The sequence below is a fragment of the Colius striatus genome, chromosome 11 (assembly GCF_028858725.1).
Source record: "Colius striatus isolate bColStr4 chromosome 11, bColStr4.1.hap1, whole genome shotgun sequence".
Taxonomy (NCBI): Eukaryota; Metazoa; Chordata; class Aves; order Coliiformes; family Coliidae; genus Colius; species Colius striatus.
In genome coordinates, this window is record NC_084769.1 from 28,748,383 (window position 1) to 28,773,658 (window position 25,276).

At 38.3% G+C, this 25,276-nt stretch overlaps 1 protein-coding gene across 3 annotated transcripts in view; it reads left to right on the top strand.

The window, feature by feature from the left end:
* PARD3B (par-3 family cell polarity regulator beta) overlaps window positions 1-25,276 on the top strand; it is a 407,820-nt gene that overhangs the window by 309,585 nt on the left and 72,959 nt on the right. For all 3 annotated transcript variants that reach the window (XM_062004452.1, XM_062004454.1, XM_062004453.1), the window contains 2 exons: window positions 2,312-2,422; window positions 17,928-18,224. In XM_062004452.1, the coding sequence (XP_061860436.1) occupies window positions 2,312-2,422; window positions 17,928-18,224 (408 nt within the window). The remainder of the gene's footprint in view (window positions 1-2,311; window positions 2,423-17,927; window positions 18,225-25,276) is intronic.

Consider the following 25,276-nt stretch of genomic DNA (forward strand, 5'->3'; position numbering starts at 1 on the left):
ATAATGATCCTATCGGATATTAAGTTGAAGAGAATTTTGCTGTATGTGGGATAGCAAAACAACATTTTAAAAATTTGTGTGACATACATTTTTTTTCTTTTTTTTTTTAAATTCTTCTGACAAGAGTATTAATATGGAAGGCAGATTTTACCACAGTCCAATTATTTTTTGCCTGGAGAATTGGAAACTTTAAATCCTAAAGCCATTCCATTTTCATAGAATTTTAATATGGATTTGATAAATTCAATAGAATAATTTTGGTAATAGATTTTATCCTCTTCTTGATGAGATCAGTGGAGGGTCTGACACTAATACTGGTGAGAACATGATCAAACCCTCTTGGACAGCAAGTGTTTTTGTTACCCCTTTTTTGGTTCCTATAAGCAGTCAAAAACCACTAAGCCTGTAGAACACAAGCTCATGCAAGATTACATTGAGTGGAAGTTAATTTTGCCATTGGAAGCCCATGGTAATGAGAATAAATAGTGAGCAGACCATAAATTTTTAGGACATAGTGTATAAATTCAGGCAAAGATGATGTTGGTTTTATTTGTAGTTTAGTTCTGTCTGCTCTATATTGCTTTTCTTAACAGTGTAAATTTTTTTTCCTGCTTTTATTTTTTTAATGTTTTCAAGACTTTTGTTGACCTGCAAAATGTATCACAATAATAATAAAAGAGAATGGATTGTTATGGTACAGCAATCTGTAAAAGAGGCCAAAAATCTAAACGTTTCCCTAGCCTTGAGCTAAATGCTGTATACTTAGTGTAAGAGGTAAAAATTGTAAGCCTGTACAAATCCCATGTGAAGCCAAAAACAGCAAAAAAAACAAAACTTGTTTTCATCATGACCAACTCAGTATTCCCAGTTTATAATTGCACTAGAACTTGCCAATTTTGTGTCCAGAACGGCTTTACCAACAAACGGCACTATTTTTTGCTAAGAGTTGTCATGTTGGCAGTTATCACAATCCAAATTATCACTTTATTTCGTTTAAAATGTATTTCCTCAGTAAGCAAGAAATAATATCTAGACTTTGAAAGGGATGTATGTTAAAGACTGAGGTTTTTTTACATTTCTCTGGAGTACACAACACATCCAACTTCAGCTCTCTGCAGCAATACAAAATGCCCAAGAATAATGTTTTCAAAATCAATACATAGTACAGTCGAATATGAGACTCCAAAAACCCATAATTGAAGCTGTGAGAGGAAAGTAGGCAACCTGAATATAAACAAAATACCAGAGTTGGATTATGACCAAGATGCAAGTGCTAATGCAGCCTCTCTTGAGAAAACTGCCATGAGACCATCCCAGCATGTGCAAGTGTTTGAAAGCCAGGGGTGTTTCAGGTGCAGCCTGCTGGTGCTCATCACCAGGCAATTTATTATATGGCTGCTTTACATCTCTGTAGAGAGCAATATATGCAGAGTTTCATCTAGCTTTTCTTTTTCACCTGGATTGTCTTGTATCTGTGAGCCATTCTCACTGTGTATCTACAACCTCTGTCTCTCTCCTGTGTTTTCTGACTGCTGCCCTCACTGCTACCTCCACGCTCTGACACGGTTTGTGGTTCCACAGTCTCTTGGGACTGCCAGAACTCAGAAAGCAGCACTGCTGCTCTACACTCAGGAAAAGCAAAAGCACAGAGAGTACCTGTTGTCTTTCGGGAAGCACTGAAATGAGTAGGGACCATAAAAAAACGTAATGTAGACAAAGCACATGTATATATGCACGACAGTATATTACTAGACAGAAAGAAAAACCCAGAAATACTTTAAAAACAGCTCTTACGAACTGTCTAACTGTATACTCTCAATATAGCAAGGTTTTTATTCTTTCCAATTCATCCTTATTTGAACAAAGAGCAAGTCCTTAAATTAAGGCCAGACATGAATGAGAGACAAGAGTTACTGATAAGAGTGGTACATGTGGTCCCATCTGGGTGCTGACACCACAGCCACTGCACATTACTTTCAGAGAGCTGTCCTGTGGTAAGAGCCTTCAGCTGTTTCAAAATATGCCCTATTAATAATGCCTGCATTTCAGGTTTGATGAGGCTTTTCAACTTGGTTTCAAGCAATAGCTTTCAAAAGTATAGGGTCCAAATCAATTCATAGCTGGTCCTTCCGATTGCATATGGCCCATTTAATACAGTTAACTTATGTTAATGTGGGAAATGGATATATGACTAAGATAAAAACTCACCGTGTTTCGATTACCTAAAACTTCTGTGGTCTATGAGAGATAAGTACTGTTTTTTCTTCTAGTACTTATTTCCTCTTAACTCCTTCCTTGTTTTCTTAAACAGATTTGGAAAGAAAAAAGAAGATAAAAGTGGGAAAACAGATCAGAAGGGGAATCCAAAGCAAGGCATACTTAAGGAGGAGGAGCTGGAGAAAATGAAAGATGAACGTGAGAGGTGAGTAAATGGTGGCACCATCATCAGGTGAAAAAATTCAAAGCAAGGGATTACTTGAAGGGACAACCAGTCAACCTAGCTGGAGATGTCCCAGACCATGTCTGCTGGCAGGCAGGTCCAGGCAACGCAGAGCTTTAGGCTGGTCTCCTGGTCAAGTCAAGGCTGATATATTACAGGAGCTTGTCTGTCTCCTGCAGGTTTTTTTTGCATTTCATTGTGGTAACTGCCGTTCAGATCCCAACTTCTGCTAAGATGGTGAAGATAAGTTCCTTCAGAACCTATTTCACCTCTGCCTGTTCCTAAGACCAGATGACTTAGAGAAGAAGAGAAAAAAAAATGCTAAAACAATAACCTCTTCCCTTCTCTCCTGACAACCTCTGCTGTGCTTTTCAGCATTTCAGACCTCTTTGGCTCCATCTGGCTGTGCCATCACATGGTAGTTTTTGTATATTCCTTTTTGCACAGTGTTTGCGGGTTAGCCACATATAACCAAAAAACAAAAACATCTACTCAACACGTACTGGGTATGCCAAGAGACACCAGGAAGAAGGAAGATTCAAATGGTTAAAATCAGTCTTAAGAAGCAAGGATCTGCAAGCAGCAGAGTAGGTGGGATGGACAAGGTATGAAGCTGAGTGTGTGCCATCTGTGAATTGCCATATTTCTGGGGTTAGACTATGAGACTGAATTGATAGGAACCACTGATGCAAATAAGCCCAGTTCTCTGTCTCATTCACAAATTACTCCTTTTTGTGTCCATTCTTAGCAACTTGATCTTTCCAGACAAAGAGAATTTATTATTTTATGCTTTCTCCTATGTCTACGCTTCAGAAACTGGGGACAGTTTTTGAGTGCTGACAAGGCTTAGTGAACTCCTCTCTACCTTTTCCTAACTCATCCAGATGTACCTCATAATATGCTGAAGGGAGGTCTTTGTTTTCCTCTGATGGCTGTTCTCAAAGTTAAAGAGCCCATACTTGCTGGCCCTCAAGAAGTGTCTGCGGTTACTGTAAAGCTTTCCAAGTTGTCAGGGCACGGGGAAAGCTTTCAGAGGTCTCTTTCCTCCACTGGAGTGTCTTGCTTCTGAGAGATGGAATGGAAGCAGATATGATTCCTTCTGGGCAAGCAGGGTCTTTCCACATGGCCAGCTTTTGTGGTGATGGTCAGTGCCCAGGGAAAAGGTATCTTGCTTTCATTTACATGTGTAGTCAGCCACATAAGTGGTAGCTACTGGATTTGAAGGAAAAGCAAAAAATCCAAACCCCAACCAAGTCTGCTGTTAATATTTACTGTTTTAAAAGCTAGTAAAGGATCCAGTTACTACAGTGCTGCTACTGGATATGCTTAACCAGTGTTTAAGTATTTAGTTCATCTATGTTAAATAGTGTCAGGAAAAACTTTGTACCATTTGTTTTTTAAATTTCTGTGCCATGTCCTTGATTTTGCTAGATTAATGAGTGCCTTTCTTTTAAACTGCTGACTCCCAGTTTGGATACTGGCAATTTGAGAGGAATGTGTCCTTCATTTTAAAGAAGCCAGTATCTTTTATTAGGATCCTGGCAAGCTAAGAAGCATGTATCCCATCTGTTAAAGGGCCAGTGTCATTTACTAAAATGTTGGCAAGCTGCAAGGAATGAACCCTTCTGTCTAGAGGTCTAACATTCCAATTGGACACAAGATAATTGTTCTTAATATTTCTTTAGCATTATGTGCTTTTTTAAAATTACAGTCACTGATTGACAGTAACTTGGTAAGGCTGCATTAGAAACTGGCAGCTCAATGTCTTCATCATTCTGGTTTCTCTAGTAATGATTTCAGCTTTGACCTGGAAGAGTTTGCGACTGAAATGGAGAACAGCAGGTGTTTTGAGAAGTGGATGAACCAAAGCGATATTTTTAACTCACTTATTTGGTTCTTCTTCTGGAATGCACAAGAATAGATATATCACAGTTTTTTTATCGGGTAATACATCTTGTATGTTTGAGGGAATAAAAAAGGCGATGCAACTCATGCTGTAAAAAACAAGCAATTCACATCAACTTTCTAAGTGAAGTAAGAGCATGACTGTATCTTTTTGTCCCAATAAGACTGTCTGCAGGCTGACTATTGGACCCTTCTTGAGTAGATCATAAAACAGAAGAGACTTACATTTCCCTAGAGGAAAATTATATAAGGAAGCTAGTTCTCATATGTGGGTAAGAACTGTTTGGGAATTTGATTAAAATCAGTATAAGGAAATATTACCTGACTTGAAGGTAATTCAGTCTTTTTGCTTAGCTGTTGACTGTTCACCTAGTGACAGTAAAGACGAGTTTTATAGCTCTGTCCCAAGATTTAGTAATTCTATAATGTAATTCAAATCCAAGATTTTAATGCACATGTTGGCAAAGAAAACCTTGTGGCATATCCACACCATAGATCTTCTGCTTCTATGACTTCACTCTCTGCAATCCAGCATACAGTCTCATATTTATAAAACCAAGCTTCACTGAAGCTTCCTAGAACATAGGCATATTTTCAAATCTGTTCTTATTGGGAGTGAAGTGAATATATGCTAAATCTACTAGGTAGTTAGTAGTAGAAGAGACTTCAGAACTGTTGATAAAAATGTAGCCTGTTTTGTCCCCTGATACCTGTGAACAAATCTTGTATTTAACAGCTTAAACAAAGTACAAATTGCTTTTGTAACATTTAACCTTTCTAGAATTAACTTAAACATGCACTTAATTTTACCTTTCCAAGATTAGCTATGTAAGTAATTCCTGTTCAGATCCTCAATCCAGTTATTACAATCTTACAGTCAGATTTTTTGCTTAAACTTCAGTTTTTTTAAATGCTGACCACCTAAATATTTCAGAATCTGTCATACTAACTAATACCATGGTTTTTCATCTGACAGGGTTTTTTCAGAGGCCAGGCTGTCCATTTTGGATGCTAGTGGAAGACATCAGAGTAGTTGCTTTTTGGACTGAATGTGACAGGATTAATGATCAAGTACATTTCAGCATCTTAGCAGCTGTGGATCTCGCATGGTTTTGGATGTTGGTTTTGCATGCAATATATGTTTGGCAACTCTCCAAAAAACCAGAATACTGTTCCAAGATCTCAACTGATAAATATTTTTCAATAGGAAGTGCATTTCCAGTTTACAGGAGTAGGCCATCTCTTGGAGTTTTACAGTTTTTTTGGTTGATATTGAAAAGGTGCAATGATATTTCACAAATTTCCAGGGATAGGCTTTCTGTAAAAAATTTCTTCTTCCAGAAATTTTTACAAGATTTACAGACATGCAGAAGTGTCAGATCTGTTAATTGCACAATTATTGGTTTGTTGTGCGCTGCAGATTCAGTGACTCTGGCTCTGACAGGAAACATCAGATCTTATGTAGGTGTGCTGCATGAGCCTAAGTCCATCATGCTCAGAAGAGGTTGGATTTTCTGTCTGTACACGGATGGAATTGTACAATGCAACAAGTCTGGCACATTCAGAATGTGTTAGAGCTGGTAGGCGTATGCAGACAGTGTGTGCAGCACTCACTCTGTAGTGTAGATGCTTCCCAAAAGGATTGAACTTGCTTGCACGTTGGTTCTCAGCATAGATTTGCCTGGCAACTCCTTCTTGGGACTGCCAGGTTTGAGAATTTAACTTCAAAAAATGAAAATATATTTAGTATTTCTCTAGCCTAGGAATTTCCATTGCACATTATCTTGTTCTCAGTTTTCAGTACAACTCTGTGCTGCTTTGTAGCTGCAGTTCTCTGAAGGAGCTCCACATCCTGCACTGAAATGCTGACATCATTATTTTTTTTAGAGCTTGTATTCCCTAGCAGTCCCCTCCAAGATCAAGGCCTCATTGTACTCATTGCTATTAGGGAAGCTTAGGTCTGACCCCCAAGCACTTACAGTTCAGGAAGAAGAGAGAAATTATGGCAGGGAAAAAAAGAAAAGCCTCCCATGGGTAGGAATCTGACATGAAGGCAGTGCAGCTGCTTGTTCAGGTCCCTAAAATGTCCCTGTAAGGCTGGGAATTTGTTCCAGACCTCAGCCTCAGGCATCCTTTCTTTTCAAAGCCACTACTTTATTATATGACTATTACTAATGCAAGCTTCAAGTGTTTCACAGGAACTTAGGATGTTAGGCATCTCTTCTCTAGTAATAGCCTTAACTGTGTCCAACTGAGTTTGAATTCAGCACCTCCTCTAAATTTCTGTTTTCTTCTTCTCTCCCCTACCTTCCTGAGTTTTCCTTGTGCCATAATGATGAAATGTCACTGAAACTTGACTAGAGAAAGTCAGAAGTTCATGACACAGATAGTTAGGAGGCCTGACTTTACTGGTGATATAGTTCTCTGAGGTGGTGGTTTGTCCTTCCTGACGCAAGTCAAGTGGTTCATTGGACTGAGGCCCTGTTTTAAATAAAGTCATTACTTTGTTCATGCTTCAAAGAGTTTGACTGTAAAAAAGCATGTGTTCCAAAGGTCTAGAATCTGCCCATAAAAGGCAAAAGCAAATGCTATGCCTGGGAGTTATTTTGATCAAGCTGATTCAAATCTGTATTTTTAGTGTGTTTTGTGTAAGTTACTTAGAATTTATCATTTTAACAAGGAGATGTTCACTGAAATATTAAATGCTGGAAGAGATCATCTCTTTTCTTTCCCTCAAAACAAGATTTCTCTTCTTCCTCTGTCTTTCTCACTTGTTTGGGGTTGTCTTTTAATATTCTGACATTTGAAAATCATTATAAAAAAGCTGGATAAATATATTAGACACTTGAGTTTTACACATAATAATTTATTTGCCTTTTAAATGCAAATAAAGTGACTATCAATTGAAAGGAAACTCCTTTTTTTCCTGTTTGTTTTGGATTCTTCTACTGGAATATTCTTGATGAGCCCAAAGTTTCTCTTCCAGCACTGTTGAATATTTCTTTGGCATTAGAATAAAATTTCACAAAACTAAGTACCTTGTTGAAAATGTGGTGATTTTCAAAAGTAGTGTCTCAATTGGTGAACAAAGAGGCACACCCTGTAGAAAAGTAATATTCTGCACTTGTTTGTATCACTAGTTTGCTGTTTTGTTAGTACAATCTTGGATTTGTAGTCCTCATTGGAATTAAGTGAGGACTTTTAAAAATAATATTAGTATTTTGAGTAGAGTGTTAGAGAAGCAGAAGGAACATCTGGCCCTTGCTTTCTGAACCTCTGAACTGAATGCTTAAATTATGGTGAATATCGGATTTGGCTAAAATTAAATTGTTTCAGTTTTTATATTAAAGACGGTATTTCCTTTACTTTTCAGAAACCTTCCAGCAACTGAAGAGCGTTTCTCTCTTGTCTTATCAGTTCTGATACTTGTTGCCTATTCCCATAGTTAAAAAATCAATACACATGGTTTTGATATTTGTCAAACAGAGGTTTAATTTTGGAGCTGCAAGATCCCTGTATGAAGGGAATGCAACTTGTAGAAAGAAAAACATTTAGAGATTGCTTATATATGAGAGAATACTCGTGAGTGAAAGTGCATTCCGTTTCTGTAAGCGTTTGTTTCTTTATATTTAATTACAATTTGTATGTTACTGGAAATGAAAATAAGAATAGCTACATTAAGGTAGAAAAGCAAAAACTCAGATTGTCACACACACACACACACACACAGACACACACACACACACACAGAGACACACACACACACACAGACACCCACCCACCCACACACACACCCACACACACACACACACCACCCCACCCCCCCCCCCCCCCCGTTTGCCACATCTAAAAGCATTATTATGGCTCTTCGTAGTTCATGTTGATCTTTGATAAAATGTTGGTAACTGCTCCTCTCACCATTAAGCTTTGTACTAAACCACATGTTTTTGGGCCTGTTGAGCTTATGCTTCGTTATTTATTAAGGGTTAATCCAAAATGTTAAATCTGTTCATTGAGTCTTCGTGACTTTGCAGCACAGCTAGGTCCTGTGGTTTAGACAAAGTGTTGGATGTGATCCCACTTCTAATACTCCCAATTTATTGTAACCATTGAACCCTGATCAGATCACAGATTGGATTGGATCCCAGTTTTTTAAATGTCCCAATTTATTGCTGGCTTGCAACCCTGATAAGAATACATATTAGATTAAGGCTTCAGTTTTCAAAAATTCTGGTTAATTACTTTTAGATTCTTATTAGATCATAGCTGTATAGTACGCTATGTTGAAGTTATGAAAAAATTACTGGATGATGTTGCACAGGTCAAGGTCATAGTTTCATTTTATGCTGACAGTATGAAGTTATCAGATTTCTGTTTATTACTGTGGCAGCACTTGCACTGGACAGGAGGATGGATTAATCCCAACCCATTGATTCTGAACAATTCTCATTTTAGATCTGCTGCTGCTCTGCATACCAGAACATGTAAAAAAGGCCTACCATGAACACTGAGAGATAACTTGGTTATAAGTTGCTGAGGAACATGACTCTCACCTACTTTTCACAGGTTGTCATGTGGTATTTAGAAGCAAATAGCAATTTTTGAGCTCCATGTGTCTAATCCACTGCCGGAGGACATTTTTAAGACAACATTATGCTGAGACTTGATTTCAGGAAAATAGCACTTCCCAGGTGTCATAGCTGTGCCCTCTAAATTTAAACACCCCAATTCCCATCCATTTAGCATCCTTGGTTTGCCTTTCTTTGAGGCACTGGTTTCACAGGTACTCTGTTCACTAGGTTCCAGGCTCAGTGTCATACATGTAGAATAAACATGCATGGAATATTGTATCACATGGAGCTAGGCTTTCTGCTACTAGGATTTCATTCAAATGCAGAGGTGGTTTTGTGAACTCATGAGATCTCACTAGCTAAGTGGAGCTGCAAATATCTATGCAGATGTTTCAAGAATAGCCACTTACTGAAGGAGGAGACTCCGAGGACTCAGTGCATGTTACTCTTCCAGGGTCTGTTCTGAGCTATGTTACTGCATGTGGTTGTGGATGTAGGTTTTCATGAGGTGCCAAATCAATGTTGTGTCTTCTCCATGCTCAGTACAGTGTCTCTGGTATTTTTCTTGAGACAGTGTAACAGTCCTCAGTGTTTTTGACTGATATCTACTACAGTAGTTTCTGGAGCTGAGCTAGTCAGTGGCAATGATTAAGTTCATAGACTGATGTCTCTTTTCTCCCTGTAGTTTTTCTATAGGTACACTGCAGTTCATTTATACTTGTTGACTTTTATCTGATTAACTTCTCTGAAAAAAATTTACTTGATTTCTTGGGTGGAAAGATGAATCTGTGACTTTTACTGCAATTGGTAGTGTTTCCATTCCTGACATTACGTTCTCAGGAACTAAAATAAAAGCAAAGTTAAAACTCACTTTCTGGGAGTATTCTATTGTTTCTATTTTCTTTTCATGATTATTTGTTCTAGAATGAGCTAATGTTGGCAAGAGGAACTCAGGTATTATGTGCAAGGCGCCTGCCATCTTTTAATGGAAAAGTACAAATTACAGTAGCCAGAGACTTCTTTTAAATCAGTCTTGAGAACTAGGCCTGCAACTTACCTGTAGTCTACAAAGTCACTGCAGACTCAAGGCTGTTTTGCAGGAGGAGCTTGAAGCTCTCAAAGGCATCAGAATGTCTCAAGTGAAAAACGCTAAAGTAATTTTGACAAATCTGGAATTATTCCACTATCTAATCCACATTGTCATAAAGCAAGGAACATCCTGTTGACAGGAGACTGAGCAACCTGATCTGTGCAGTCAGCCTTGTGTTCAGCAGGACAGTGAGAGAGTTCCTTCCAACCTAAATTTTCCTGATATTGTGACTTTAAAAAATAACTTGGGATGGTCGTGAGTAAAGAAAATTACATAATGTAGTGAAATACAGAATGTAATGCACTTGGCTCTTCCAGTAGTTGGCTTTCTGTAATCTACTGTGTTTCACCCACTGTACAACTAATGAGGACAAAAGAGAGGTAGCAAAGGTAAAATCCTGTTCTCATTGAAGTTCACCAAGATACCTCCTAAGAGCCAGGATTTTCTTTTGAGGACAGGAACCTGTGTAAGTTAGTAGTCACTCTCTGTCACCTCTGAAGTAAATGGAAGAACGTTAAGGCCTCAGTCGCATCTAGCCAAAGCTGACACTCCTTATTTTGTGATTTGAAAGGGCTATGTTTCATCTTCAGTTTATCATAATCTTCAATTTTGAGGTCAGTGTAGCTCAGTCTCCTTCTCATTTTTTTCTTTCTGCTCTTTCTGTACTTGCAACCCTCCAAAGGCAACTTCTTTGGTCAGTTCAGTCAGTGTAATACAGAACAGAAATAATTGTTCTTGAGCAGGTTCAACTTAATAGTAGTGGCAGTGATTGAACATTACATTCAGAAGGAATGGGGTAGTTACCTAGAATAGGCAATATTTTATATTTAACCCTCATGAGTTTTATCATTAGAGTGGTTAATACTATTATAAGATCTGTCTTGATTAGTCTGAGTTACAATCCCTTGAATTTATGGCTTGCCTTTTTTTTATTTCCCAGTTTGTTTCTGTTCTTGTTTACAATTACAGCTACTAATTATGGGGGAGATGATGTACAAATCCAGCACAATAGAATGAGCTGGAATGTAGAAACACTTGTTTAGGTCGTGCAGAAGATGTTTTCGACAAATCTGCCTCCAGAAAAATACCCTAAAAGATAATACTAAATTAGATATTGTTTGAGTCTTGATGAGTCCATACCAGGTGTCCTTAATTTACTAGCAAGAGGTGAACTTTTACATTTTTTATTTAAGCAGTCAGACTTGCTTGCCTTTAGAGTTTTTGTAGGTGATGGTTGAAAAATTACCAATTAGTCCTTTCCTGATAAAAGATACAGATTTGAATAAGATTGTTAATGTCATTACAGACTATGTCTGTCTGAAAAATGATTATGAAATAAAAAAAATTAAAGCATTGTACTGAAATTATTTCCTCAGATATTCAAGGGAAACATACTCTTTCCCATCAGTGATTCTGACTTATGAATATCTGAAGGCAGAAGTATTCAGTCCACTATTATGTAAATGAATGAAAATACAAGATTTTAGTCACCAAAATATATTTTGCTAGCAGCTAGAAAGGAATTAAAACATTAAACTCAATGGAAATCTAAGTGACCTCCTGCAGAAATGGGCCGCTTTCCTCAAGACAACCCGTTACTGGATATATGTATGAATTAGGTAAATGAGAAGACAAAAGCAGAAATGTTATGTAAAATCACAGTTGAAATATTAAGGTAATAAATCAGATGTAAATTGAGTAATCATTGTGGTATGTAGATCTTGGGGAGAGTCAGTAACTGGTGGAAAAAGCAGTGCATCAGCTTTTATTCTGCTGTTCACAAGGAACAACCAAATGAGTGGAAGAATGTTTAGCATCTGAAAAGACTTAAAGAACCAAGTCCTTTTTTAGAGTTTTGAGTATACCTGAGAGTGATGGAAAGCACGCTTGTTTACCTACTTTTATTCTGCTTCTCTCACTGCAAACAGAATAGAAATTGCCCTAAAAGACCTATGGCTCCATTTCTGGTACACGTTTTGTCCTTGCTTGTTATTCATACTGCTCCCCAGAACATCTTTCATTGATTTAGCCAGCATATTGCTCATTCTTGTACCTGTTTGCACTTCAACAAAGTCTATTGCTTTTAATCCTGCATACAAGAAATGGACATGCTGCTTTGAGTTTTGTCCTGATCTGAGGAGATGGCTTGTTAGATTGTGACTTACTGTGCAAGGCTCCTTTTGATCTAGGGATGGTGTTGAGCCTCCAGAACTGCAGGCTGGGCTGCAACTGGTATCTTGCTGTTTGCTCCATGTTGAACACCCTGTGGGTTCCATGGCTCTTAACGACCCTGACCTCGTTTGGGCAACCGTGCTGGTCTTGCAATTTCATTTTCACAGAGGCTTAGAACACTGGTTTTACAAGCTTCAGCATTTTCTTGTTCCCTACTCACAACGCAGCCACTCACCCAGCTTCCACTTGATAGGGATAAGAGATGAGGAGTATCTCTTACCACTTTTCCTATCTGGATATGCTCCAAAAGTCACTTCTGCTCAGTTCTTCTGGAGGTTTCTTGAGGTGGTCCGTATCCCTTCCTGTAGCTGCCTCACTGTGCAGGCTGCAGTCTTTTAAGCCAGATTTTGCCTGTCAGTATCTCTGTCACTGATGTCAGGCTAAAGAGGTTTACATTGTGTTTGTCATAGGCAGCAAATACATATGTGGTCATTGACAATAGCTCAGCAGAAACACAGTAACTTGTTAAGCCACAGTAACTCGATAGTGTGCCTGAGCTGCAGCTGGAAAGAGCTGTTTGAGCTTTTAACCCTTTATGACTGCTGCACTCTAGGTTTATGCATCTTTTCATGTGTTAGTATGTGAGAAATCACCATATATGATTTGTGTGGATATGTCAGATAGCAGGATATTTCCAAGGATAAATGAGAGCATTTCCTTCATGTATAGCTCTGGGACCATGCTACTGAACAGTATGTGAGGTGTAGAGAAGCATTTTCAAAATACCATGCCCCACTTCCAGAAGTACACTATGTGTGTAGGATCCTATCTCCATTTGACTTCTACAAATAGGATGCCATATGTTTTGAAAGTGTTACTTTTAGTTCTGTTGAGGTTATATGTTTTATCAAACTGGTTTTTTTCTGAAATTATTTATTGTAGAGGAAATGTTCTAGTCACAGCCAACGGGTCTTGAAAGCAACAGAAAAGATTACAATAGGATATGTGTTTTGATGCTATTAAGAAAAGGATAGATCACAGGAAAAAAAAAAATGAGGCATTGCTTGATATGGCACTTCTGTTGCCTGTCCTCTGGCTACTTGTGTGCAAAGGTTGTGTTTTTACAGAAACACAACTAAGGGAAGTTGATGTAGTTGTTGTGCAGTGGTTTAACTGGAAAGCCCTGGTGTTCAGGTGGTGGAAGAGAGCAAGCAGGATTGATATGGGATACCCAAAAGGAAGTATATCTAACTTCCCTTCATTCTATGTGAGTTTTTCTTTTCCCTTTCCCTCATCAGGAAGTTTGTAGAAACTTTAGTGCTATACTAAATCGTTCAGATGGTGACCTATGCCTCTCTTCATCTCTGGTTTCACTGAGAACATCATGGTGCTGAGTGACATTTTATCTTTTGTCACACCTTTGCACCAGTTCTTTAACCAGACCCATCCTGTGCTGCGAGTTCGGGGCTCTCTTGTAGCAATTGTTTGTTCAATAAACTGATTGCTATGATAGTTGTGTTGATTTTGAAGATTTTTCTGTTGGTTTTTTTTTTTTTTTGTGATGGGTAGTAGAGATACTGCTATTTCAGATAGGGAGAAATGCAGAGAGAGATGGAGAAGTGGTAAACAACTAGAGTGGAGTATAGCAGAAGTAGCGTGCTTGGCAGGGTTGGCAGAGCGTTATAAAAGTGATGGAAGGAACAGCAGATTCTTTTTGTTTTTTCTACCTCAGTAAAGAATTCCTGAGCACCTAAATCTAGGTGAGAGCATGATGCTGAAATACAGTGATACTATTTAAAATTTCACTAAAATATGAGGAAACTTCCAAGGTGAAAAACAGGAAAGAAGACATGGAAGGGCAGATAAATAAAAAGAAGAAACATCCAATAGGTTTTTTTCCTTGTATTTCGACATTTGGATTGAAATAAGAAAGAGATCACTGAGCAAATATTATAGTTGGAATATAGTTATAGTGTGGAAGAGTAAGAAGGAAACAAGAAATATTAATGTAATTTCAGTAGCCATATTGAAAAGATGAAACATTGATCATGAAGAATTTCACTTAATATTGACTAATATTGGCTGGTCCATATGATACAGAACGGAAATAATTGTTCCTGAGCAGGTTCGAGTTATAATAGTGTCAGCGGTTGAAGATTGCGTTCAGAAAGAGAAGTTGAAGAAGCTAGGCTTATTCACAGGAACAAAAGAAAATTGTGATGACCTAATTCCAGCTTTTGTTGTGCAGAATGTATCAGTATTGATAGCAGGACAAATTACTCTCACTGTCAGACATGAAAGCAAGATTCACATGATGCTGCTGTGCTGCACTACTCTTGCTTTCAAATAGGTCTTAAACACCTAAGGGACAGGTGATATATATTGGTCCAAATAACATTATGGCTCATAATTTTCTCAGAAACTGCTGTGACTCTTATTGGGACTGTGTACCATGCCTTCTACACTATTGTGTGATGCGACCATTCCTTGAAATGCAGCGTCTTTCCGTTTTTCTGCCTGTACTGTCCCACATGGACCCATGAAAGTTGTACTTCATATGATATATTTCTGCACTGAAGTCTGTATTTAGGCTTTTTTGATCACTATTACAAATTATTAAGAACATTCAGTGCTTTTTCAGTGTTAATCTGGAAGATAGCAGCAATCTCAAAGTGGTTTATGCGTTTTAGTGGAAGAGCAGCAGGACAACTTGAGGCAAGGGATACTACCAAACTGTCAGTTATTAGATGCAGGAACTAACAGTTACTTATGCTTTTTTTTTTTTTTTAAACAAAGATAGGGCCTTCATTTTTATGTTTCAGACATAATCCCATGTGGGACATGTAAAATATTAATCCTCCTTCAAGACATTTGCCTTGAAGTGCCTGCATGTATAAAAAATTGGAAACGGCAGCATAGACCTCCCTTCCTGCTTCATTGATGTATGAAGCCTTATTTGCAATGGAAATTCACCCCTATCCTTGTATTATGACCAGTGTTCTTAGATGACAAGCTGCCTGAAAAAGCTGGTTTTTATGTGAATGGACCAAAGGATAATTTTGCCCCTAATTCCTTTGTGTGAACCATGAATGCAGTGTTTCACTCACAGACATGGGCAGACTGGCTCTCTCTGCCACTGCTTCCTTCATAATCTTTTATTTATCTTTATTCCTAAACCCTTGGAAAGATTTTGCACACTTTTAGATATTCTGTAATTAATACAGATTTGCTAGCAGTGGTTTCTGGGACAGATAGAAATACAAGCTGATCACTGCTTTTTAGTTTCTGTTTTCATATACAACTCCTCAATATTGACTTTTTCCCCATGCCATTCTTCATTGCATTATGAACAAAACCATGTTTTTTACCAAGGTCTATACTAGTGTCACCATTAAATTTACAAAGAATGCTGTGAAACTCTCACTGTCCAAGAAGCCATCAGCCAGCTATGCCAGTGCAATCAGCAGTAAAATGAGAAAGTAAGTGCCTTACTGAGTGAGTTTGATCACATATTGACACCGGGCGTTACCTTCCATAAGATTCTCACATAAAATCTTCCTTGTGGATAGAGTCAAAGGCTTGTTTCGAAGTCTGTGACATCTTCAAGACATTGCCTTACCCAGGGTAAGATAGCACTTGAGGGTAGTGCATATAGGACCTAGGCCACAGTTTCAATCCAAACTGGGCATGAAAACCTGAAGCAAAAGATGAGTGTAGACACTTCTTCAGCTTTGACAGGCTTGGTGCCATGAACACTTCCCTGGGGAGCCTGTTCCAGTTACCAACTGCCCTGTCAGTGAAGAAACTTTTCCTAATGTCCAACGTGAACTTCCCCTGACACAACTTCATTCCATTCCTTCATGTCCTACCACTGGTCACCAGAGAGAAACAGCACCTCCCCCTGCACTGCCCATCTTGAGGAAGTTGTATACTACAATGAGGTTACCCTCAACCTTCTCTTGTCCAAGCTGAACAAGCCAAGTGACCTTAGCCACTCTTCCTAAGTCTTGCCCTTGAGGCCTTTGACTATCTTGGTCACTCTCCTCTGGACACATTCTTAGTAGTCTGCTGTCCTTCCTATACTGAGGTGCCCAAAACTCCACACTATACTTGAGGTGGAGTACACAGTACTTGAGTACTGGAGAGGAAAAAGGTCATCTGCTTCTCTTCCAGGAAGGCAGAGGGGATAATGGTCATCCCCACAACTGTCAAGGACTGTATCACATACAGTTCATCCTGCTGTAATGTATGGGTACATTTTAAATGTTAAAAACTAGCATCACCTCCAGATACGTCCTAGCATAGTTAATGGAGAGATGTAGCTGGAAAACATACGGTACACATGGATCTACTCAGATATATGTGTAGAAAAGCATGTTATTCTCATTGGAATTATTCGTGAACTCTTAGCTACAAATTATTTGAAAAGTATTGGCATTTAATTTAATTATATCATTCTAGTGAAACAAAATAAATTGTATGAATCCCATTCTGCACTTAATGGCTCCTGTCTGTCAGACTTGAAGCTCCCAGTGTGCTCATCTATTTCATTAGGGGACCATTTTCTCCATGCCTTTTTAAGGCTTTCTCCAGAACATGTTCATTTTTCACTACACACAGTTCTGAGGGTATTATGCTTTACTGGGGTAACCAAGACCCTTTTTCTCTCCTACAGTACAAATTAGACTGTTCTTTCTATGTTGCTGCTGTACTTCAGATACAGTCAACAGCAAATGTTGATTACTTCTGTCAGCCACTGCATCTCTGTATCTGTCTCGCATTTTTTATTGCTCCCTCTATACACCATTTTCTGGAAATGCTCTTTATGACATACTATGGTCAGCGATCTGCCAGATCCATCTCACTGCATTTAATTACACTGTGTTGAAGAGTAGCTGAGCAGTTAGTAGAAGTTGCATGCTCACACAGATTTGATATAGTTTTTTTTCTACAGTATGAACGTTGAATCATTGAATATCAGCTGAGTTTGAAATTTACCTGAATGTGTTTTACTATTCCAAAGAGATTACACAATGACCCTGATTAGCAGCAGCATTTTGTAATACCACTTAAGGCTTTATCACAGTGAAGTACTGCCAGTAATAGTCTTTAATTCACTTATATGTACCAATTCATCTCTGTCAAGTTTCTATTAATTTCTTTGCTGTTTTACTTTGTCTCTATCCCCTATATAAGGCGACATGATTTCCACATTTATATAGCCAAAGTGAATTTAAAAAAAAAAATAAATCTCGAGCAAATTAACTGCGGTCCTTTGGTTTGAGATGACTGTGCCACCTCTTCATTTACCTTCACATTTAATCCACTTCTCACAAGTTAATGTGTTTAGGAGAATCTAGGTGGGTCAAGTGACCAAGGGGCAGTAACAGTTTTACTGGCTAATTTCAATGTAAAAGTTTCTGGATTGGGTTAGGTATATTAACTGCAAAGTGGGGCGTGGTTGTAGAACTAAAATTGTATGTATTCGTGCATACAGGCTTGTGAAAAGCTACACTATATTCAGCATTCATTTTTTTCATCAGAATGAGGACCAGCCGTATAAATGTGATTGCTAATGAGCAAAATTGCTGCATGCACCATTTTGTTTTATCTAGCACTGGTTTCACAGTGTACTGGAAGATCTAAACAATTAGGCTTGGGTTTGGTGCATTTGTCTGATGAATCACGGTCTGTGGTTCCTGCTGAAGCAGATCCAAGTCTATATTTGTTCTTTGTTTTTCATTGTTAGGATTGATGCAAAGCATCAAGAATTATGGCAAAAGCAGCTGAGGGGCCTGAGTGATTATTCTACTGGTCATGGAGGAACTGACATTGATGATGATGAGGTGGATCCAAATTATGCCAGAGTAAACCACTTCCGAGAGGCTTATCCAGCAGCAAGCATCTACAGGCCGTCATCGCCAGCAGTAGCAGAAACCTTTGTGTATCCACATGATTCTCCTTCATCACCAATGGAGAGGGAGCACTTGGAAGGACTGTATGCAAAGATAAACAAGCAGCACTACCCACAGGCTCCTGGCGACAGGTAATATTGCCACCTACCATTACAATGATAGCTTGATGGGGAGGGAGCCTGGAGCTAGCTGGGTGGATGGGCTCTTCAGATACCCGTAACCCCTGTGTTTAACCATGGATTTCCTCTTATCCAAAACCATGGTTTGCTGCAGCATTACCTCCAAAGCAAGACAGCAGTCAAACAAAAGTCATTAAAGAAAAGTCCATATTTCACAAACAGAATAAATGAACTGATTCCAGTCCAATTCCTACACTGCTGGGTGTATTTTCTCCTCTTTCAATCAGGAAAAGTCCTTGCCCTGCAGCAAAAATAATTTCTGTTTTCAGATCTTTTTTGATCCTGTTGATCATCAAGTGCCTGTTAGTAACAGGTTTTGTATGATAGCATGATATATTGCATATGTTTATGGTTTAGTTTTCCCCAGCGGTATGATATTATGTACTTTCAATTAGGTTGGGGAGAGGAGTGGGAATCATGGCATTTTTATGCAGAATATGAAGCGTGGCTTCAAAAGACTGATTGCCTTTCACAGCCTTTCCAATAACCAACTGGGAAGGAAAAAACAATTTTTAATCCTTACTGTCAAGCTTCCAGGTTGATAGCATTAAAGAAAGATGGTCAATTTTTTCTCTAGGTTAAAAAGAAAGCTGAAATTCCTTTGAGTTGATGGTATATCCACCATTATGATGATTTTAGAACTGATTGCTTCTGGAATTTGGGGCTAAAAGAACGTAAGACTTCATTACTATCATGATGTTAATTTATCAATGTTGAGTTTTTCAAACTAACACGAGAGTGTGTAGGTAAAATATGTAAGTCTATGTGAAAAGAAAAGCTGGCAGAGTAAGATTTGGGAGACTTGAGGAACTGTTCACACTTGGACTTCATATTACAATCTGTAGCGTCTCCCCATAGCCTCAGAGTGTGCTATGTGATACCACACTTGTTAATTTCGGAGGAAAATATGAGCACAGATCTAGCTAGGAGTGTGTTCACTTTGTGGTGTTGTAGTACTTTAAAAATGTCTTCTGAGTTATTTTTATAAACAGTAATAAACCACTTCTGCCATAAGTCTAAGTTTGTAGCAGGGAATGGGCCAAGTATCTCTCTCTTGCACCTAAATACAGTATTGTAGATATCTTTCCAAACATAATTACTTTGCTATTTTTTTTTCTTCTTCTATATCGTTAACTCTTCCTCTACTGCAGAAGGGTGAAGCGGGTGAAGGAAGACGGTAATGATTGCAGCTTTTTTGCCATCTGACAGGGTTTGCTTTGCCAGAAGAGTCTTGAGGCAGTTGTCTCTGAGGATGCACAAACATGTATATAGTGAAAGGATCAGGAACTGAGTTCATACTTAATAAACCAAGATCAGAGAATTCCCAGTGGGAGGGGGTGTAAAATCCAGTTCATGTATTTTATCAAACATAAATATATACAAATGTAACTTACTCAAAGTAGGACATTGTTGTAAAGGTTGCTTCATAGTTTCAGTTTTAACAGATCTTTATAGCTTTACATTTTAAAAATTAATCAGTTTTTCTTCCCCTCTGGCCTTTTTTATTTGATTGCTTGTAACTACACTGAATGAACTCTTAACTTGCTGTGTGGACAAGATTGAAGTCCAACCAGGTTTGGATTTGTTATTGAGATCCCAGGTTTCAATGTGGATTTAGCTGTAATTGCATGAAAACTCAGTGAAAAACTGAAACCAAAACATCTAACAAGCAAGAAAAGGTGCCTCATATCTGAGTCCATGGTCAGGAGTCATGCTGAGAGACTGTTCCATCTGTGTTGATTCTGTACTGAAAGACAAACAGTTCACAATGACTTCACTTTGTTGAATTTCTCAGGCTTGTAGAGGCTGTTTAACCAGATTAGGAAAAAAAATAGAAAATGTGGGGTTCTTATTAGTCTGCCTTTGTTCTTTTTTAAATCTTTCTTTCCTTTGTCTTGGGGACAAAAGGTGATTGTTACTTGACAGCAGAAATGTGCCAAATGTGAAAAATTTTATGTGAGATTATGCAATGGGTTGTGAAGTCTCAGCCAGCGGTTCTTGAATATAATGGCAAATTCAGGCAAGGAAATCTTTCTCTGCTAGAAGGAGAATATTGAAAGAAGAAAGAGATGTGGAAAGAAAAATCCCAGGATAACATGTTAATTGCAAAAACAAACCTACTTTCAAGGGTCAAGTATGAAAACTACCTTATCTGCCTCAAAATTATGGGAAAGGGCTATAATGGAAGCTTATTAGCCAAACCAAAGTTATTTTGTGTTTGCAGGGCTGAACATTTATCAACACATTTGTCATGTAATAGGTCATGCTTTGGTCTTGCTAACATATGCATGTTCTCTCTCAAAGTTTTGCTATTAATTTTACTTTAGATGGATGACTTTTACTCCCACCTCTGACTCTCAACTTGTAGTTCAGTGTGTAGAGACTTGATCAGTGACTTAACTAAATGGGGTTTGGGGAACAAGGTGAATTTGAGCACAGAGAGAACAGATAATTTCATTTTGGTCAAGGAATTCCAGTTATGTGTTGTTATGATAGAGAAGTAAAATTCATCACTTGAAACAAGAAGTTTGGTTTTATTTTATTTTTGTAAAAGAATGTATTAGCATAATTAATGCCTTTTAAATTTGAAGACCATTTGTAAAGTAAGAAGCAAGCTTAGTGATCAAATAAGTGCTGTTCACAATTTGTGTACGTTTACCTTCCCTTTTCTCATCACCAGAATCCATCAAGTGTTCCTGGTTCATTCTGTACACGTAGGAAGTCTGTTGCTTTAATCATCATGAAGTATGTTAGCTGCCTCCAAGCACTGCTCCTCAGGGCACACACAGACCTGCTTCACAGGGCTGTTTGCATACTAACATCCTCTTTACCTACACTTACATCGAGCATCTCAGGGGCTTTTTGCTTATTTTGAGGTGTTTTGCTTTGTATCTTATTTGCAACTGGTGTGTAATATTCTTCTGCACTGCTTCACAATTGTTGATTTTCATTCTGACGATGACTGTGTTCAGTGAAATAGATGTAATTTTTTGTGTGTATTTGGCTGAAACCATAACCGAGGGAGGTGCTACTTAAATGTACATTGTCCTTATTAATGAACGTAGTGAAAGCATTAGCATGATCAGTGTATTATGTGAATGTTAAGTTAAAGAGAGTGAAAAAAAAATGCTGGCAAAATCACACATTTCATTGTAAATCAAGTATTTTTCTGTTTATTTCTAATTAGCTACAATTTTCTGTAATGCAAATGGCATCCCAGAGGATGGTGCAGACTGCACAGCCACCTTGTGCAGCTGGGAAACTTGCAGTGCCTGAGCCACTGTACGTTTACCCAACCTGCGGCAGAGGTTACTATGTTCCTGAAACAAGTGTGCTAAGTCACACTTCTGAGTTTAGTCATCACGGCTGTACCATGAGAGTGCTCAGTTGCAGCATGGCAGAGCTTAGGTGTCAAACCAAAGCCAAAAGAGCATTATCACACTATTATCACTTAAGCGTGTCACATGGTGCAACCCTTTCGCACGTTTTGAATAAGTAATTTCCTCTTTTTTCCTCCCTTGAACACAGTGCTGTCAAGTATATCTAAACACCCTGAGTACATCTCCAGCAAGGTTCTAGAGACTTTACTCAACTAATTTTTTCAGCCCAGAACTATGAAAGATTTAAAGTCTGATGCCAAACTCATTGCCAAGTATAATTCTTCATTTATTTATCTGTCTTATCTTGGGGGAATTTCAAAGTTTTGGTCTGACAATAACGAAGACAGTTTTCCTTTGTTTAGCAAGAATAGATTCAGAGAGTATCTTATTGCAGGTTTTTTAAAATGCTAATAAAAAACCCAACACTGTTTTATTACATAGGAGTAGAGTCCAAAGCCTCAGTCTGATCCAACTTTCCGTTTTTGGAGATGTTGGGTCCCACTGTGCAAGATCTTACAGTGTATAATGTTAATTAATTAATTAAAAAATGGATCTTCCTTACTTCAGAGTCAAAATTTCCATATGGAAACTTGCACCCTTCCAGAATGTTCAAACTCGCAGCATACAAAGCTGAAAATGGGGAAATGAAACGCATACTGCCACACGACCCTAACTCTGCCTTTCACGTCCCACCCTCACAGCTTGCCAGAGCCATGATAGAGACCGGCAAGACATTAGCAGTCTGCCTCTCCCTGGAAAGGATCAAAGGAAAAAATTGCTGTGCGTATCCTGAGAAACCAAATGGCTAATGTAAGCTATGTATAAGCGAGAGGGGAGAGTAAAAAGGGTCTGGAGTTTTGAAATCTCGCAAAGGGAGCACTTCTTTCTAAAAAACAGACTAAATGGTTGGCTTTTGTGCAGGTATAGGTCACTACTCAATCCAAGACCATAGGAATCCAGAGCTGCACAGAAGAGGCTTTGGAAAAAAAGGGCAGTTAGGCTTGCCCAGATGTGTTACTTAGCCCTATATGTCTTGTAAGCCAGAAACTGAAGTTTTCTAGTTCTCAGATCAAAGTACTGTGGGCATTGCTCATTTTATGTCCATTTACAACTTCTTTTCTCAATGACTAGCAAAAAAGCAATCCACTGCTGAAGAAGTCCTTTAGGATGGTCCTTTACTTAGGAACGATTATTCTTTTGAGTGTCATTGAGGCAAAGTAGAAATTGAATGAGGCTGTGGTAATATCTGCATACCCTTTGTCACTGTACCTTGTGTTAGAGTGGAAAAAGAATTATGGTCTTGCATCAGAATATTTTGAAGTGTGACAAATATAAGCAAGGCATGTACTCTGTCTTACTATATAGCTTAATGTTCTAAAATAATCTACATCGTTTCCCTGTCCTATACTACGCTACCTCTGAGACTCCCCTCTCATTCCCCTGAAATTTATTCTTTCTGAAACATACCACAGGGCCTTCTGAACCTTTGACTGCAATCCAGTTGTGATTCCCTGTAAGATTAAAACCAGAAACTTAATGTTTGGCAACTTATTGTCCTTCCTGGATGATAGATTTCTGACAACAGTTAAATTGAAACTGGCATTGGCAAGTACAGCACAGGTTCAGTGGTTCCTGGAGGCTCTCAGTAGAGCTGTCTCGTTCATGGAAGCAAGGCAGTCCAGAAACACCTTTAGCCACTAGTTCCCCAGGAGTGTAGACTGTACCATTGAAGTTGCACTTGTACCATCTTTTTTGCACCTGTTACTGTTTGTCATTTTTTTCTTCCTCTGAAAGGATAAATGAGTCTTGCTTATTCACTTTGCTGACTAGGGAAAATGTTGAGTAATTGGACCTCCTGGGGCACATTTAAATGGGCATTGGTTTTATTTCACACCAATCTGGGGGGAAAAAAATCTACTAGTAGATTCAAGAAAAACTAGTTATCAGATTTACAGAATTCAAAGTACTATTTTCCAGGAAGCCTCTAACCAGCTCCTTGCAACTTTGTGACCCTAGTCCTATCGTTCACTTCTCATGGAAACCCCAGATTTCATGGGACTCGGGTGACCGAGCATTTTAGAGCGTGTCTAAACAGAAGGAAGTTGTCAAACTTTAACCAGAGCAGAGCTGCTGCTGCCACGGAATGTGTGCATGCTTGTTTGAGGCCTTGCATTCTTCAGCAGAAATAAATTCTGTCATGAATAGTCACAAATCTGCCTGCATGCATCCTGCCTGCTAGGATTTGCATTTGGATCACCTCTCTTATTGACAGATGTGTAAAATTTTATATACTGCACTCCCACAACTCCCTTGTGACTGTCCTGCTGCAGATGCTGGTGAGCCTGAGTTTTGGCAGCTGTGTTAAGCATTCAGGTTTGTTGGATTTTTTCTCCTCCAGTCCTGTCTTTTCTTATGTGATATATTATTCCATAGAATGATTTAATGGTAATTCTGCCTATTTATTGGTAATGTCCCATTTTGTCAGTCATTTGGATGCAAGTGCAAAAGATAGATTCCTGGAGAAAGAGCAGGTCTGTTACTGGAAGATGAGACCATACAAGAGGATACAGAGTGAAATGCAGATGGTATTGTCAGCCTCTTAAATGTACAAATAAAGACAAAATTAGATCATCCACGCAGCTGGAATGAAATCATATGGCCTTGCATGTGTTTCTGCCATAGCGTATTTCCTAGTGTGAGCAAGAGATGCTAAATTCTGTCTTATGCAGGATGTTGTTTGACCGAAAGCTCATACTTGTTCCTTTAATCAGCAGCAGGAAAATATGTGTATGTATTAACTTTTATCTGCACAATATTTTTTTAACAAAACACTATTTAATGTTAATCTGTATATGTAGTTAATTAAGAAGCCTGAATTGACTGTAAGGTTGGTAAGCTCCAAGAAAGAGAGAGGAAGATCATTACACTTCTGCTTATAGATAGCTATTTGTGAACTAACTGGTAATGTGCAAAATGAAGATTTTGTAAGTGACATTTTAAATAAATGGTTAATGACTGAATATTAATTAAACAGTCAGTTGTTCAAAAGAGAAACTGTTAAAATCTTGTTTATAGGCCAGTCACTTTCATACTTAAGGTGCAAATCCTAATATCATGTGGTGTTTCCATTTAGCAAGCAAGCAGTGTAACTGGGATGTTATCCTTGAACAAGAAAGTCTACCTTACTATCTAGTAAGGCATGGATGGATGGATGAATGGAGCATTTCTTCCTCCTAATTAATTCCTAATTAATAGTAGACTGGTACAGACAAATGTGTTTCCTCTGAGAATTTAATAATCTTAAATAAAACTGATAGATCTTATTTTAATTAAAGTGTAAGGACATGGTTAAATCTGATGTGATTCTATTTTTCCCACTACACTCCAGTAGTCTGTTTTACTTCATACACTTTAGGGTTTTCAAAATGCCCAGCTTTTCATTATTCCAGGTTGTCTTCTATCAGAATGAGTCTCTTTGGCCTCATCTTTGGCTTTACAGAGTTGCTCTAATTAAAGGAGGGGGAAGAGTGCAGGGAAGGTATGTTTTCAGTCAGGTTTCTGTACTGTAATTCTGGTTAAATGACATGTTAACCTAGTCCCATTTCCCGTATTGAAGAGAAACAA